The 18,120-nt window shown below is 42.1% G+C and overlaps 1 protein-coding gene across 1 annotated transcript in view; it reads right to left on the bottom strand.

Moving 5' to 3' along the window:
* Positions 1-18,120, bottom strand: part of trabd2b (TraB domain containing 2B) — a 70,950-nt gene that overhangs the window by 24,754 nt on the left and 28,076 nt on the right. The window contains exon 3 of the mRNA XM_042417523.1: positions 700-846. Coding sequence (XP_042273457.1) covers positions 700-846 — 147 coding nt within the window. The remainder of the gene's footprint in view (positions 1-699; positions 847-18,120) is intronic.

Genomic DNA, 18,120 nt, shown 5'->3' with positions numbered 1-18,120 from the left:
TCTATAATCCAATGTTTTGAATGCTCCGTTGGGAGAGTTGTTGTTGATGTCAGTTCAATCATCAAACTGACATCAGCATGCCCACAAATGGCCATCCATTCCATAACCTTTGTTGCTATGTTTGTTCCATGGATTGTCTGCGTTGTCCACTTGCATATTTCGTATTTTGGCTTCAACATGTACGGATATATTTGAGAAGTTTACATTTTGATTAAAGAATGAGAAAAATTATATACACTACTGTTTGTTTATGTAGCCTCCTGAGCCGCCGGAATTTTGCAGAGGGGCAGCTTCTGGAAACTAACCAGTCAGAACAGAGTGGGCTCATCGGGAGGGGGCCTTAAAGAGACAGGAGCTAAAACAGCTGGTATCAGACAGAGGCTGAGCTCAGGGGCTGCATAAAGGGACAGTATGAGATAATTAAGGAGTTTTTGAACTGTAAATCATGCAAGGATACACCAGTAGAACCCCAGAATAGAAATATAGACCTGTAAATGTGTATGAAATGTCCCCTTTAACATCAGCTGATATGAGGAAGGTTGCATGAAGCTGTACAGGCTAACTTGCTGCTCAGATTGCAGACATATAAAGTTCACACTGTTTCAGCTGGCAAAAAGGTGAATAGGCAATGAGTGTATTTTTATTTTGGTGTTTTAGTCCAAATTTCTGCAAGATACGTAATCTAAAGTTGGGACAAACCTGTGAGGTGTCATGGTTGAAGATGATGGAGCTGAGGTCCCCACAGTTGTAGTGAGTAATGAGGTCCTCAGTGGTGTAAGAGCCCTGCAGACTGCCTGCTCGAACACCCTCATGCTGCAGGAGTGTCTGGTTCAAAGCAAACAGCACCTGCGGGGAGAGAGAGAGACAGAGAGACAGGAAGGGTGCTGTTACTTTCTGCATCCACAAACTGAGTTTTCTCTGCTATGCGCTCAAGAGGAATTTGCCATGAAGGGGGAGAATTGTGCACGCATGGCCAGTGTTCCTCTTTAAAAATATAACGTGACCTTATTATACAATGAAGCCGTTATGCTGAGTGTCGGAGAAATGTATGTTCTTTTGCAGCGTTTTCATTTCTTTCAGGATATTTTCATACACTTTCCATACGGGCTGACTACAGGTAAAACAGACCACAAAAGGTATGGCAAGACTCCACTGGCTTTCTTCTGAAGGAAGGAGAAAACAGGGGGAGAGAGTGGAGAGCTGACGAGAGAGAACCTTTTAAAATAACCCCTCTTTCTCTCTTTCACCAGCAGGGCCGGGGTGCCGTAAATTTACAGCGCCCATTAAAATCAAAAGTAAACCCTCTTTAGAGAGAATTTATTGCGTGCAGCCGCCAGCCAGCCCAACGACTCCACAGCTGTCCTAGACACCAGGGGTTAACCTCCTTGCTCCCGCCCTCTACAATCCCACGCCACATCTGACTGGCCTGGCAACCTCGACCGAGTTGTCAATCACTGTTAAGCTCTCTTACAGGAACCAGAGGTGTGCATGAAGAAGAAAAGACTTTTTTCTCTCGTGCGGAACTACAGCAGATTCACACAGTTCTACATTGCATCTTCACAGCTTATGTGGTACAGTTGTTTGACTTGATTAGACCGAGTGACTCAGCTCATCATATCTTCAAACCACACCAGTCTGATCCATGCCTATGATCCTAATTACCCTCACCAGGAAACCTGACTAGTGCTTCGGAAAATACTGCAGGGAGAACGTCAACATCCAGGCCCAGATGATTTGTGGAGCAGCTTAAGGCCGATACAGCTGCACAACTGATTGAGCCGATGTCAAAGTCTGGGTCGTAATTCACGCAATTAAGTTATGTTTTTGCAATCATAAATGCCCATATCGTGCATATTGCATGTTTCAACTCCAGGTAACCTTTATGCTGGGATAATCACAACCAAGTTCTAAGCTCAACCTTGTGACCCCCCCGCCCCCCCTCTCCCTCTGAGGTCATTGTGTTTGTTAACCAGTCTTGTGGGCTCTATGTGTTTTTTTCATAATGTAAAGAGACAACTGATGAGCTAATGGCATATAGCACTCTCTCATTATTCCCCTCTCTTGTCTTTACTTTTCTCTTCCCCAGCTCATTCTTCACTTTCTCACTCTAAAAAAGAATCTCCATCCTCCTCTCATCTCTCTGCCAGCGCCGGATCTCCAGCCCTTCCTCCCGCTGTACGGCAAGAGAGCTGAGTCTGGTCTTATTTACTCTTTTCGACATGTCTCATCAAGCATATTTTTTGCTATGCTCAGCGCCGTGCTGTCGCCTTGCCAGAGGCACATAATCGAGGAATGAGTTTTGATCAAACCTGTGACCATTTCAGTCCTGAAAAAAATATGTCTTCCCTGCTTTCCTCAGCTCATATCTCAACACCAGACTTCCAAGATCTGGGAGCCCACCTGTCGGCTTAGTAATGACAGTATACCTCGCTTCACTTTCTATTTCCATCTCGCATGAGATTCTCCTATTGCTTTTTACTACTCCAGGTCATGCCATGGTGTGAGGCCAGACACAGAGAGCCCAAAATCTGCCTGGTGGCTAATTGGCTACAGTAGCTAATTTTGCTGCTGCAGATGCTGACTCTGTGCCAGTGAGTTGCCACTGCCCCAAGCCTCTGACCCACAGGGCTCTGTGCCATGTCTCAAGGGTTTTTCCAAGAGAAACAGCAGTCCCTGGGCAGAGTCAGGGGACGGAGTTGGCAGAGCATGCACACCTGCCGGACTGTTTGTAATGCTGCCAGCTCCAGTAGTTTCCCTTAACATGGCAAACTGCACCAGACACAACAGACAGGAGGGTGAGTGGATTGGAAGAAGGGAGGGGATGTGTGGCTGGTTGTGTTTTTAAGGGAGTTGTTATTTCAATATTGTCCGTCTCCCGGGGAAAGGACATCTCTGCAGCTGTAACCATGGCGCCTGAGTTTGTGCTGGGCTGAATGAGAGAGCACGTCAATCACTGCGGTAGAGGCAAAGGGGGAGAGAGGAAAATGCAAACATTGTGTGTGTGCATGTATAGGTATACGTGTAAATATGTGTGTATGTGCACGCACGCATGTGTTGACTGACCGAGTGGGTGTTCTCATGCTGAAGTGGTCCACTCACTCTGACACTCTGACTGGCTCTTTTACAGTCGAGCCTTTTCAAAGTAACTAACACTGACTCTGTTGACCACATAGGTTACTACTGCAGGTCTCTCTTTCCTCTCCTTTTTCTTGCCTCATCTAATACATGCGTGAGAAACTCCCATTGTAATTAAATAAAAGCTTTATAAGAACAAAGCTGGAAGGAGCAGAGCACACACGGATGGTCTTGGAACCTCTGATCTGAGAGCAGCACTCCAAAAATTCATTAGTGAGCATTGGAAAGAAAACAGAAAGAGGGGTCAGGCAGGAGTGGGAGCTACATGAAAAAAAGGGGGAAAAAAAGAAAAAAGAAATCAGAAAGATCTTTTATGTTTCAGAAAATGTCATTATCAACATGTGTGTGCATTGCTGCAATTGACCTTGAAGTGCATTAAATCCTGGCTGTTTGCTAGCAATAGCGTTAGCTTGTTTGAAGGTTTTACGAGTCTGTTGCATGTAATGAGTAGGTGCTGATGACAAGGTGCTGGAACCGAGAGAGCTCACTCTTGTCGACTGCATCACTCCCCCATTATACCTCCTTAAAATCTGAATCGGAGAATGTGAGTGATGGATAGAGCGTAAAGGCTTTGGGCTGCAATACAACAGAAGGAAGTGTCAAACTGTGGAGACCAAACACGGAACTCTGGCAAACAGGGGAAAACTTTATCCTTGACAGCTAGGAGTCTGTTCAAGCAAATGAAAAGCACACATCATTCAAAACTTACACAGGTCAAGAAAAATAACACACTGTCACATGTCCATCCTGTCTACTTCAATCTCCTCCACTCCCTAATGTCCACTTTTCTCCAAGCAACCCTTTTAATTTCCTTATCCATTACTCACTTCTTCTCTTGCAGTGGTAAAACAATGAGACACTATTCCACTTTCCTGCAATCCAGCAGAGAAAGAAGAAAGAAGTAACAAAGGAAGGGAGGGGTAATAACACAAAGAAGACAGGGAACAGAGAACAAAAGCCAGAGAGGGTTGAAAGTGTGAAAGAATGGCATAAGACAAATAAAGGCTTGTTCTCTATGATAGAAGCATGTGTTGTACAGATGGAGGTGATTCGCAATAAAGAGTTTGTTAGTGGGCATACAAAGTATATGTGTAAGGCCTGGCATTAGCACTGGGTAGGCGGTCAGGTGCATGAAATCCTGATGGTGCCTGCCAGAGTTTCTTCCCTCATTTCCTTCTTTCTCCCAACACTTCTGTATTTCTCTTTATCTTCTCTTTTTATTTTTCTCCATTTTTGTCCTAACAAATGCAAAGACATCTCAGTACTAGAACTTAAGTTTACCGTTATATTTCTTGTGGCAAACAAGCCTTCATCTCTTTTTCTTTTCCTTTTTTTCCCTCATATCAAAATATCAACAAATCATCACCTTTATATCATCATTTTGGATGCCACTATAGGTAATCATCTGGAATGTTTTGCTGCAGTATTTGCCAACCTTTTTTCATTTGTGACATAGTCGTGTCTACTTGCAACCTCAACGAGTTGTTAAAGTTCCACTGAAAAGTGTTTTTCCTCTCTATTACTCTCAGATTGTCGATTCTCGGATTTTAGTGACCAAAAAAGGTAAAACTATGCAGTATTTCACAAAAAAGCCAAAGATTAGAGAAAAGTGAGACTTGAATTTCTGCAGCCGAACAATGTTTTTTCTTCTTTACTATCCCAGTCCCCAACTTATTGTACACAACAGGTTGTTACACTGCTAAGATGACAAGTTCTTAAAGTATTGTGCAGGTAAAGCACTGTTATTTGGCATTATCCTTATTTCTTCTCTTCAAAGAAAGCACAAGCAGAGCAAACAGAAGAGGGAGAAGCTGCAACATTATCTTTGTGACAGAGCAACAAGGTTTGTGGGAAATGTGGTCTTAAAGAAGACATATCATGCACATTCCCAGGCCTATATTTATATTCTGGGCTTCTACTGGAATATCTTTGCATGATTTACAGTTCAAAAAACTCCTAATTTATCTTATGCTGGACCATTATGCAGCCTCTCAGTTTAGCCTCTGTCTGAAACAGGCTCCTGTCTCTTTAAGGCCCCCCTCTCGATGAGCCCACTCTGTTCTGATTTGCCAGCTGCCCCTTGCAGACTTTTGGTGGCTCTGGAGGCCACGTAAGTAAACTATACTGGTAGGATTTCACTTATTTTTCTCATTCTTTACTCAAAATGGAAACTTCTCCAATACATACGTACATGTTCGAGCCCAAATCCGATCCAAAATATGTGAGTGGACAGCACGAACAATCCATTGAACAACCTTAGCAACAAAGGCTACGGAACAGATGGCCATTTGTGGGCATATGCAAGCGATCTGATGTCATCATGAGGATGAAGTAGAGGTAACTTTGCAACCGAAGCATTCAGAGCCAGCTGAAGCCTAGGCTTTTGACTTGCAGCGAGTATTTTAAATATATTCACCTCAAATTTTGGAACTTTGACCATGTTTTACATAGAAATCCAACATCATAACGTTAGAAAAATAACAGAAACAGTAAGGATGAAGTTATTAATCACATTAAACATGGTGTCTTTAATTTACTTTGTGGGACCTTTAAACTCAGACAATCCAAACAAAAATGAGAATTCATCTCTTTCTCTCAGAGTCCTTATCTCTGGTCATTTAATCAGGTGCTGATGAAGAAAACAGCGCAAACAGTTTCAGGGTGGTGTGTTCCCCTTGACCGGTCTCGTCTCCCTGAGAGCCGCTTGTGTTTCATCGCTTGAGAAAGAGAAGAGCCAGACCCCTGACCCAAGACACGCACCGCTGGGTTCCTCCGGGCTGAGCCAGCTTCCCCCATGGGCTCTGGCTACAGACAACAAGAGGGGATTGGGTTCACAGCACCCTGGGGTGACTGAAGGGAAGGAGGTAGGGAGTTGAAATAACATCCAGGGCAACCCAAGAATAGGAGAAGTGCGATATCTCATCCCTGTTCCCCACAGAGCAGCCCCAAAAAAGGGTAGATACCAATTTGTGTGAGCGTACTCTCCCTACATGGCCACAGTAGAGAACCATAAAAGAATTCATTAAAAAAAAAACTGCATCCATTTTCTTTTAACCTGTCCTATCTCAGTTTGACTTCATGTCTGAGTGTGCATATAGCAGTGGTAGGGGTATTTTAAAAGCATGCTTGTTGTCTGATCTCTCAGTCCACCCTTACTCTGAAGGCACCTTGAATACATTAGGGTGGAAGAGATGGTGTCACACAAGACCACATCAAAGTTGCCTGGAAAGTCTCACATGATAGCTTCACTGTTGTCTCCTACAGTTTTATCAACAAGGTCTTCATGACTTGTTCCTTTTTTCTCTCTCTCTCCGAGGGAATTGTGTAACCTTTTAAGGGCTTTAAAAGTAACATTCGAGCATAAAAATGCCTCAAATGCGACCTCCAATGTCAGAGCATTGCCAAAGTAGTTTTACAGCCTCTCGGCGCCTTTCTGCACGTATAGTTTACTTATTTGAAGGTAAGCAACACTTTCAGCTCATCGCTTCTGGCAGGAGCTGCAGCAAACCAGAGCCTCTGTTTCTTCCAAATCTTTATCCCTTTTAATACCCACGATACACACACACACACATGCATGCACACTCACAAACACATGCATCCACCCATAACCACACGCTCTAATAATTACACACGTTCCTCTGTGAGCAATACCTGTATACAAACCACATTTTGCAGAAAATAAAAGAGAATACAAGTCAGATCTTTTCCACTCAAGACGGTGCCAATGTTTTGAGTATTGTTTCTCCTTTGTCTTCGCCTCTCTTTCTCTTCCCGCTTCCTCTCTTTCTTCTCTCATTCCCTCTCTCTCTCTATGTCTCACTAAGTCTCTCACCCTGCCTGGTCTACCTCCTGTCTCAGCCTAGGAAATCCAGGGATTACCAGAGGGACAATCCCAGTAGCAGAGGCCTGCTGCTCCCAGCTTCCACAGAAAGCCTTTCATTCTTCACCCTCCTTCTTCCTTCCGTCCTGTCTTATTTCCGTTCTGAGGCAGGGGGTGAAGGGTCTAATGATGGGAGATATCCATGTCTTAGCTTGGAATGGTAAAAATCCTCTCAACATCCGTCCCTTCCTTGTCTTTTTCTTACCCTTCCTGTCATTCTCTCCACTTCCACTACTATTCTCCTTCTTCTTCTTGCTCCTTTTCATTTCTTCTTTTTCTTCTTCTTCTTTCCTCTAATAAAACTAGACCTATAGGCACCCATACTTTAACCCCCATCCCACCATAGTACAAACATACAGTATATACCCCTCCAGTCCCCAGAGCCTCCTGTCTCTCCTCTTAATAAGAGTCTCCAGTGAGTGGGGGTGCTGGGTGTCGCCCCAGCTCTCCCTACACTTGTCCACAAATAAACCCTGCTGTTTGACTTGGCAGCGCTGCCACTGCGCCAGTCATCCCAGCTTTCCTGCCTCCCCAGAAAACAGAGAAAATAATAAAGTATCACTTGATCCGGAGTGAAAAAGCACACAGCTGGTCCCTCACCGTGAATGCCCACAGCAGGGTGTGTGTGTGTGTGTGTGTGTATGTGTGTGTGAAAGAGTGGTAGAAAATTACAGAGGGAAATTGTGCTAATTTTTTTTTCAACATCAAGAGCCCAAACCTGTTGGATAGGCATAAGTGTGAGTGTAAATATAAAAGCAGAACAACACAGCTGAACATTATAATAATGTAGGTAAGTGTAACAGGTGGTGAAGGAGAAAGTCTTTCCTTCTGATTCCCGACTAAAGTGAATACATGTGAAAACACATGAAAACACAATGCTTTATTCAAAAAAAGGTAAATTAAAGCTGCACTAATGAATATTTTTGTATTAACTATGGATCAAATGACTTTATGCATGATGTCACTCAAGGAGACAAAGCCTCAGAGAACTATCACCCAGCTCTGCTTTTCCCTCAAGCTCTGCAGTGTTTTAGCATCTTTTAGCTTTTTGTTTTGGTTTTACGGCCTGCAGCCTTAATATTTTGGTTTGCTCTCACCACTACCTCTTTACAAGGTGAAGCAGAGTTGTTTTCAGCAAAAAAAAGCTCAGATAAACTACCTGCCGAGCACCAAACAGCTGACAAACCAAGTTAGCAATAACTGGAGAGCAAAGTGGAGCATATAAAAGCTTAAGACCCAGACAGAATTTCCCTCAGGTGTTGGTGAAACCAAAAAGTCAAATCAGAAGTCTAAAGTCTATTGAAAATTGGACTTTCCAATGTCAGGTGGCCAAACTATGACTCTAAATGAATGCTATGTTGCTCTATGTCTGCTGGATGTATAAATAGGCAACTATTTGCTAACAGTAAACCGTAACAATTTTATAAGGTGAGAATATGTCAATATTTAGTGAATGTTTAGGTGTCCATGTATACAACTTCAATGAATGCAGGCTTAAATTAATGAAATTAAAACAAATTAAACCTTGTGCATAGACCATTGGTGTTCCAAAAGATGCCATGGTTTTTCCAACTTTTATAAAGTGTTGAAAGCACAGCGTATACTTTAGCTGTTAGGGTCTATAAATTTATCTCAGTTGTATCCCCTTCAGATTCACTGCTAACTGAGGAAAAACACCTTGTGCTAGTGTGTGTTTATGGGGTGTTGGAGGAAAAGGTGTTGACAGCAGCGCCTTTAATGAAGCCTACAAGAAAAGGTCTAAAAATCTAGTTTTATTTAAACAAGTGAATATGTGATAGGTGAAAAATGAATTTGCTTCACAATGTATATATTTTTTTAACTTTTCATGGCGTGATCTGATTTATTTCAAGAAACTGTTGTATTAAATGAACTTCACTTGAAGGAAATGAAATGACCCACCCACCATCAAATTTTTTCAGTTGTTTTAAAGAAAATAAGATTAAATGACTTGCTAGGATCCCAAGATCAGATCACTCTAACTTTATCTCCCCCATAGCTTGTAGTCCACCATTAACATCACTAATCCTAACACATTTCACAGACTGCTTTTTTTTTCCTATAGGGAAAAACGCTCATTGAATTCCATCGGATTTATCCGGCTCCCATTATGATGTGTGATGCTATCCAAACCAGATGAGCCGGGTCTTCTCCGCGGCATGAGAAAGGAGCAGTCAGAAACAGCTGTGTATGTTTAAAACATGCCTCCCCGGCCCCAATCTAGGGCCCGACCACTCTCTCTTATCTCCCAAAGTCTGCTTTGGTTGGACTAATGGCTTTAGACAGAATAATTCCAACAGAATTATTTGTCATTGGCAAAGTCCACATCTGAGGTCCGGCTGAAACACGAGAGCAACACATAATCTCCTGCATGAACATAAATTGTGTAATGGAGGAAAAACCGGATCCAGATTGAGAAACAGCAAGTGTCCAAACAGTTAGTAGGAGTTGGTCCAGTTGACTAAATTCATTTCTTTGAAAAAGAGGAATCCTTGGAGAGGTTAGTGTGTCTGCGAGTGCGTGCACACATTCAGCCCTCAATTATCACACATCATTCTGATGATATTCAAATGATGTAATGCCAAGTTGAGTCAAGCAGATTTTTCCTGAAATAAATCACTACTTAAGCAAAGGTGTGTGTGTGTGTGTGCATGTGCGTGTGCGCTTGTGTGTGTGTGTGTGTGTGTGTGTGTGTGTGTGTGTGTGTGTGTGTGTGCGTGTGCGTGTGCGTGTGTGTGTGTGCACCTCAGCAAGTATCCACGACCAAACTGTTTTCCCCTGCAGAGTAGCGGACACTTAAGTACCATAGAGCGTGATGCAGCAGACTGTGGCTATAAAAGAAAGCACATTTCCAAATCAAAGGGATATGATTGAGAGGTTTTTATGTATGAGTTAACGTCTGCATGTTGTGCATGTGTGTTTCAGTTGAGTAGGGGAGTAGAAGGTAAATGGAGGGGGAGATGAGAGAGAATTAAGTGAGAAAGATGGGATAAAGTGAGAGACAGCATGAGAGGAGAAGAGGGAGAAAGAGAAAGAGTGGAAGAGACACAGCAGGGGGACATAATGTAAAAATACGTAAGAGTGCGTTCAGTCAAGACCGAAAGACAAAAGGCCAGATGTTTACAGTTAGCCAGGAGAGGTAGAGAAAAAAGAAGAAGGAGCAGACCTATTGGCCCTCACCTCCTCCTCCTCCTCCTCCTCCTCCTCCTCCTCCTCTCTGTTTAACAGGTCTGGAGCACAGCTGGGCAGCTCTGTCCTCCACCATCTCCCTTCTTCATCCTCCCAAAGCCCCTCCATCCTCCGACCTGTCCCCATCCCTCCAAAAACAAAACATGTCTTCTCAACTTCCATCAATCCTCAAACCCTCAATCACTGGCCTTCCCCCCTTTCCCCGCCCAGGTTATGCGCTTTCAATGACAAATCTCTGGATTATACAGTTCAGCAACAGCCCTTCATCTCTCTCCCACCCATCCCTCTCTTTCTTTCTTTTCTTTCATTTGATGGCGGCTTTCCTTCCACCACTGTCACTGATCTCTGTTTATTTAGCTTTTCATCTCCTTCCTCCTTCCTGTGCTCCATTTCGTACACAGTCTCTCTGTGTGAGCATGCACTGGTAACTCAACGCTTGTACACATACGTGCATGCATGTGGATATTGTGTGTTTGTGTCTGTCTTCACTACAGAGTTTGTCCAAATTGCACAGAGCAGCAGAAGCAGGAGTAGTGGACTAAACTTCCTCTCCTCTCCTCTACCTCTCCTTTCCTCTCCGTGCTCCCCTCAGTCACGGCTCTTAGACTCAATGCTGAAGCTAACACAGCATAATCCCACACAAGCACACCATTTCACGGCAAATCAGCAGGAGAAATGTTCAATTTCATGCAAGCGTATTCAGCCTGCAGAAAAACAGAGAGAGACAGAGCAAGATTGTAATGTATACCTTCCGGGCTTAAAAGAGACGCAGACTGTGAACAAGCGCTGTATGTGTGTGAGTGAGTGAGTGTTAGATAAGTGTGTTTAGAGGAGGTGAAATCACACTATGATTGAGGGTAAGGCTACTCTGTCATTTCAAAATGTTGTGTCAGCACATCCACCAGGAAGCGAAGTCCAAATGATCTCCCCAATGAGAACAAGCTGTCTTGAGCGTGGAGAGGAATACACAAACACATACAAACGTGGACAATCTTCCCAACTCTTGCCTACCAAGGTTTGCCAGCAACTAACAATTGTGGGACCATCGGAGAGATTCTGATGTGTTTGACAGACAGAAAAAAAAATATTTTTAGTGGTAGAAAATATTTGTGGGTTTCATCGTTTCTTACATTACCAGAGGAAGATTTACCTCTTGCCATGCCACATTCTGTCCATCACAATTTTTAGTGTATGTGTGTAAATTTATCAGCAGTTGCAGTGGTAGGATGTAAGTGCTGCACTTGAGGGATAAGTCCGGCGATTTTCTATATTTTCCTTATTGTCAACAAATCTCATGTGCCAAGCCAAACCAACAATGGACCAATCCTACGTACAAGTATTATGTGTTCATCCAAAGCCCGATATATCAGATTCCTCTGTGCCTCTGAGCTGAGACTGAAAATGTGATTGCTGTTATTAGACTTTGGCGCCGTTTCTAAACAAACTGCAGTAACCATTGCCTTTGTGACGATGGTACATGTCACCCAGTGCAACGCTGTGGCTCATTGATATGCTTTTAATAGTTTTTTAACATCGATAGAGCTCTATGGCACAGAAGAATATGACGTATCAGGTTTTGGATGAGCACACAATACTTGTAAGTAGGACTAGTTCATTGTTGGTTTGGCTCTGCACATGAGATTTTTTTGAAATAAGAAAAATATAGAAAATCGCCTGCCATATCCTTGAAGTACAATTTTGATGTACTTGTACTTTGTTTGAATATTTCCATGTTATGCTACTTTATACTTCTACTGCACTACATTTCAGAAGGAAATTGGAAAAGTGTACTTTTTACTCCACTACACTTATCTGAAAGCTGTAATTACTGGTTACTTTAATTTTATATTCAAGACATATGCTTAGTTTATAAAATATATGCTACAGATTATACTGCTCAACAAAACTTACACCAGTGACAAATTAAAATGCTTCTTACACATTAATGCATCATTAATGAAAATCCAACAATAAAATGTACTTTTAACTTTTTTAACTGTACTTTTAGGTACAGTAAATGATTTGAATATTCTCCACCCCTGTTAAGCTGAAAGACTGGTCCAAGATATGTTCTTTAACTTCTGCTGAAACAGGAGGGATGCATCTTCTGGTAACTCCAAAGTTACATTTTGTTCTTATCTGCATTGGCTAGCATTGGTACGCCTGCACTCAGGGAATCACCTGGTTTTGTTTAGAGTTAAAGGGTGTGTGAAGCCTCAGCTTCACTGTAAGCACTGTACATTTAGAGTGCTGCATGCAGTCACAGATGCTAAGCTAACTGTTGGTGGTGGTCAGTAAATGCCTAGCTGCTTATTAAACAACAATTTCAAGGTTTCAATGTCTGCATATGTTAAATGCAGAAAATGTGATGTGTGGATGGTTTTGGAGTTGTTAGAAGACTCTATCTGTGAATGAAAAGCACATGAATAGCGGATTAACAGTCCAGGTTTCAAGTGCTGGACTGGCTCAGGAAATCTCTGTACACGCGAACTTCTTGATACACTTCCACATGGACTGATCATAAAGAGCGATAATGCACAGACATACACACACCTGCACAAAACTCCACCATTTGCACACAGGCCTTGAAATGCCTTCAAAGGGGATTGAAAGTTTTAAACCAAAGAAGGAAAAATACAAAGAAACACAACATGTTAGCTGAGAAAAGGAGGTGTTAGGGAGGAAAGTGAGTGTGTAAAACTGAAAATGAGGTATAAAGAGGTGATATAATAGGGGTTTCTGGTGTTACTACAAAAGTGTTACAAACGCTGACTTCTCTTGATCAGAGAATGTTTTACAGTTTTTTATTTATTTCTTTTTTTTTTTTTAAGAGATTTATGAAGTTAGGACGTCAGCTGGGAGGCTTCCAAAGTACTACTCTTAATTACTGCGGTTTAGAAGTTTTAGCCTTGCCATACTGCAATTAATTAACACAACCTGCTCGTACTGACAGCTAAAACAGACATCAGGCCTGTGCTCAAAATTGGACTGAGGAGGAATTAATCAAGTTTACGAGCAAGCCATAAATGAGTCTGCCTGCATCATCAGAGTAACTAATCAATGTTGGAGGAAAGAGAGTGGGAGGGAAAATAAAAAAAGATTTCTGTATATGCATAAGTGTGTTTGCTTGTGTGAGAGATGAGAGAAAATCGAGACAGAGGAAAACAGCATTTGTGTGTCTGTCTGCGAGGAAGAGGGAGGGCAGAGAAGGAGTTAGCAGAGCCAACATGGAGACAGAGCAAAGCAGACAAACAAACAGACAGAAGCACCAAGTGGGAGGCGGTGAAGGGAGAGAGCCTAGCGATAGGATATGGGAAATAACTCCTCAATGCTGCCGGCGGTTTGGAGGTGGAAGGCAGAGTCTTGACGGCATGTGGTGGAGGGGTTAATGCTGGCCATAGATTAGTAGCTCTTCCTCATGCTGGCCTTGAATGTATGAGCGGCACTGGCTGTCACATCAGAGACAGGGTATTTAACTGCCCTCATAAGACTCTCATTATTTCATAAATCTGCAGTTTAGGCACTCAGCTCTGTTGATTTGAGCCTACGCCAATGCTTAGAGAATGTTTTTACAATCCCCCTAATTTATTTACAACCTTGATTCATTTTCGTGTGTGTGTGTGTATGTGTGTGTGTACGGGTGGGTTTGAGACAGAAAAAAGTTGAGAAAGTCAGCGGATGGAGAGAGCTACGGCCGAAAGTTTTTGAGTTCATTCTCTGTTTGCTTTTTGTTTGTGTGGTTCATGCATGCATATGCATCTGCGTGCACCATCCAACAGGAGTTAATGTGATAATTCTAGCACAGCGCCAGCACGGATTTAAATTTCACCACGTCTGGCGTGCACATGAATTTATTCCTTCATGAATCTGTGACACATATTTCTGTTGCCAGTTTTATTTTTGCTCTGTCACATTCTTGGCTCTTCTTTTATCGCTAGATTGTCTTTGTTATCTGTTTCTGTACTTTTGTCAAGTCTGACCTGAAACCTTTCAGTGTTTGGCTCCCCACAACTGAACCATAGTTTTCTAAACAGCATTATCTCCCACACACAGAAGTATACATATACATAATAAGAGAATTATACTGAAGATTACTCATAAATGCATGTATAGTTTGTTTTGGCTTTCTAGACAACCTCACATGCAAAAACTTGTTAATATATACAGCAACTTTATCAACACATATACCCTTTCATTCCTGCTTTCTTGCAATGCACAGACATACACACACAAACTTGCATACAGTTCCATATTCATCTAACCTCCAACCACCCAGAGCTGAGAGCTATGTAGCCTCCCAGGGAAAGTGCATGGTATGAAGAAATCCAATATGATTAAGACTATGATTGCTGCCTCTAATAGTTTTAGCACCCATACCCTCTATTAAGGAAAACATTGGGTTTGGACCACAGCTCAGCACAGCCTTCTGACAGAGGGGATCAGGCTGTGGGAAAGACCCATAATTCAGTGTTTGAGTGTGTGTGTGTGTGTGTGCTGTAGGTGTAAGTTGTATATACTGCATTTGGGCACGTACCTCTGTCTACATATGTCTGTCTTTCTCTATATCTTGTGTGTGTGAGAGAGACTGTGTGTGTGTGTGTGTGTGTTCCTGTGTGGTATGTGTGTATGTGTGTGTGTGTGTGTGTGTGTGTGTGTGTCTGCGCAGCCCACAGCGGCTCAAGGGCAGACTTGGTCAGCCATGCTGAGGGTTTGTGGTCACCCCGACCAACAGATCACAGGATTGTGGCTTTAAATGGGCCACAAATCATCAAAGAGGCCACACACCGATGGAGAGGAATGCCGAAGCAGAAGGGAGGAGTACTGGATAAACAAGATTACAACTTCTGCAGTTTGTCTGCACTGCAAGGCAAATCATGAATAAAACACGAAGAAACAGCTAGAAGCAGAGGTAGCAGAGAACAGAACAATGTTAAGTGTTACATGAAATGTACAAGGACGTCTGTACAGGGGGAAAAGTTTAGTTTGTAGTGTATTATTTTCTGTGTGTTAGTGTGTAATCTTAATTGTCTGTCCTTTTTTGTGTTTTCTCATAGAAATAAAATAAACAACTTACTAGTGACATATTACATCACATTTTTCCACTGCTGAAACACTTTTTATGACATGCAAATGAGGGTGGCATGGTGGTGCAGTTGTTAACACTGTTGCCTCACAGCAAGAAGGTTCTGAGTTTAAACCCACCGGCTGGCTGGGGCCTTTCTGTGTAGAGTTTGCATGTTCTCTCCATTCCTGTTTAGGTTCTCTCCGGGTACTCTGGCTTTCTCCCACAGAATGAAACTCTAAATTGCCCATAGGTGTGAATGTGAGTGTGAATGGTTGTCTGTCTTGTCTCTGTACTCTATGTTAGCCTCTGATTGACTAGTGACTTGTCCAGGGTGTACCCCACCTCTCGCAAATGTCAGCTGACTTTGGCTCTAGCGCCCCCACAACCCTCCAGAGGATAAGAGGATAAGCTGTAAAGAAAATGGATGGATGGCAAATGGTGGTTTCCTACATAGATATGCACGAGGGATGGGGCTAGCATAAATGTTCACAATGCAATTGCCCCAATTAAAAAAGGGTGCGCTGGATACAATCTGGGATGAAATCGTGATGCATCATTTCTAACATCTTTGCATTGCTAAAATCCAATTTATTTATATATAATTATTAGTAGAGCCTATGCATTTATTATTTAGAAATGTGACCAGCAATTTGATGTTTAGATTGATTCCTCCTCTCTAAGCTGTTTCTCAAGTGCTCTAGTATACTACAACTAAGTGGTGCGCTGCCAAAATGTTCCAGGTGGAACTCGCTCTCTTCAGTCATTGTTCTGCTTAAGTGTAATTAAGTGAATTATTAAACTATTTTGACAGTAATTGTTTGGGTCACAGAGCATAGGCATGTAAACTAGAGACAGAGAACACTACACTACAAAGCATTTGTGAGAAGGCCTGTTTGTGAAAAGTCCGAGTGTTTTTCTTAAAGGTGTTTTTTTAGTGTTTTTTAAAGATCAAAAAGAAACAGCATGAATGAGATGCTTACTGAGTTGCAGTACTAGAGAAACAAATACATAAAGTAAAAATGGCACTTTTTTAGTTCATTTATGATTTGATGTATGCTTAAGAAATAAAATCAAAGTCTACCATATTGAATTGCATAGCATCACTGTTTGGCATTGTGTCAAATCGCATCGTATCACGTTGAATCGCATTGTGTCAAATCATGCTGCATCACAATAGAGATAAATTGTATTGCATTGGTATTTGCTTCATATGTATCTTTAATGTATTGGATCGTTGGCAATGCATCGAGACGCGTATCACATTGGCCTCAGGGATGGAGATGCACATCCCTAATATGCACACATTTTCCCCTTTTCCATTTTAGGAAATTTTAGTTTGTTGAGTAATGTAGTTGTTTGTAATTTAGAGACATTTTCTTCTCTTTTAAAGTATTTTTAAAATTTTAAACAAATTTTTAATACTTTTAAAAAGTTTTTTTTTTTAACAAAGATTAAAAAAGCCTATATGATTAATCTTTTGGACAAACTTTTGTTGAGAGTGTAGGACTGCAAATGAACTCTACATGTTGACAAGTGAAGTTTCAAATCTTAGTTTTGAAATTAAAGCTTGGATTGTGTTGCAGGAAACACTGATCAAAAACTGAAGGTGCAGTGGAAATGTTCCTCTCGGAGGCCAATTTTATGGTGTGCAGACACAGAACAGTTGTTTGGACGGAAATGACTGAACATGTGCAGCTACAAGACACTTTTTGTGAGGACAGCTCCCAAATGCACACACACTCAAACACACACTACCTCTTAGTGACCCTGGCCTAACCTTAGCGTTATCTTTCTCCTGATCGCTGCCTGAGACTGCGGGCCAACTGTCTGCCTGAACTGGCTCTGGAGCCACAGACACACAAACAAACACAAACACATTCTCAATCTTACAACGACATGTGCACTCACACACACCTAATGGGCCAAGTTTCACCACAGAGGAAACAATTTCCCATCAAAACTGCTGTGTGTTTCCAGAGCTGTTTATTTAGTGTTTATTGTAAAAGATGATTTGCTCTCTCTCTCTCTGATCTTTAAAATAGACCAGTGTTTCACCAAGCTTTTGATCTGAATCTAACCGTTGGGGAAACAAGAACTGCTTTGCTGGGCCTCTGTGTATTTACATGGACATGTGTATCACTAGTTGAATTGTCTCAACATTCAAGAGCTTTTTCTTTTTCCACACCAAGCTCTCAGTTTCCATCTCACCACACTCCCTGCTGGGCCAAAGCCTATCTTAATTAACACTGGGGTTTTACTAGATCACTGTTAGTTTAGTACCAGCTACACATCGGCTTTGACAGTAATTAAGTGCTGAAGTCGAGGCTGAGGCTCCAGTGTGTTACCTAAAATGAGAATGGTATGTGCCATAAACACACACACACACACACACACACATGATGTTATCGACTTGAGAGTCACCGAAAACAATATCTGTCAAAGTCATTTGAGTAGAAATGGAGCCACATCAACCGGTGCCACAGTCTTAGTGTCTATGAGTGTTTATGTGTTCTCCTGCATGCATGAGTGTGTGCCAGTGACCCAATCGTCAAGAGTGTGGTTACGGGTGAGTAGCCATGGTTTCAATGGCTACACACACACTGAGGGGCTTACTGACAGATGCCTCAGGGTTAAGGCAGAAGAATGGAAAGGAATGATTGTACTCTGTAGCTCCCACAAATAAATACCCTGTCTGCCAAAGCCATTGTTGTGAAAATACCATGAAGGAAGTAACACACAATTAAACCCACACTGGTATAAATATGCATACACATACAAACACATGCTGGACCTAAAAGAGTTTTTTTTTTTACTGTAAATCCCATGGACACAC

The sequence above is a fragment of the Thunnus maccoyii genome, chromosome 7 (assembly GCF_910596095.1).
Source record: "Thunnus maccoyii chromosome 7, fThuMac1.1, whole genome shotgun sequence".
NCBI lineage: Eukaryota > Metazoa > Chordata > Actinopteri > Scombriformes > Scombridae > Thunnus > Thunnus maccoyii.
The sequence above is the reverse complement of the archived record's forward strand: the minus strand, read 5'-3'. Positions and strand labels throughout refer to the sequence as shown.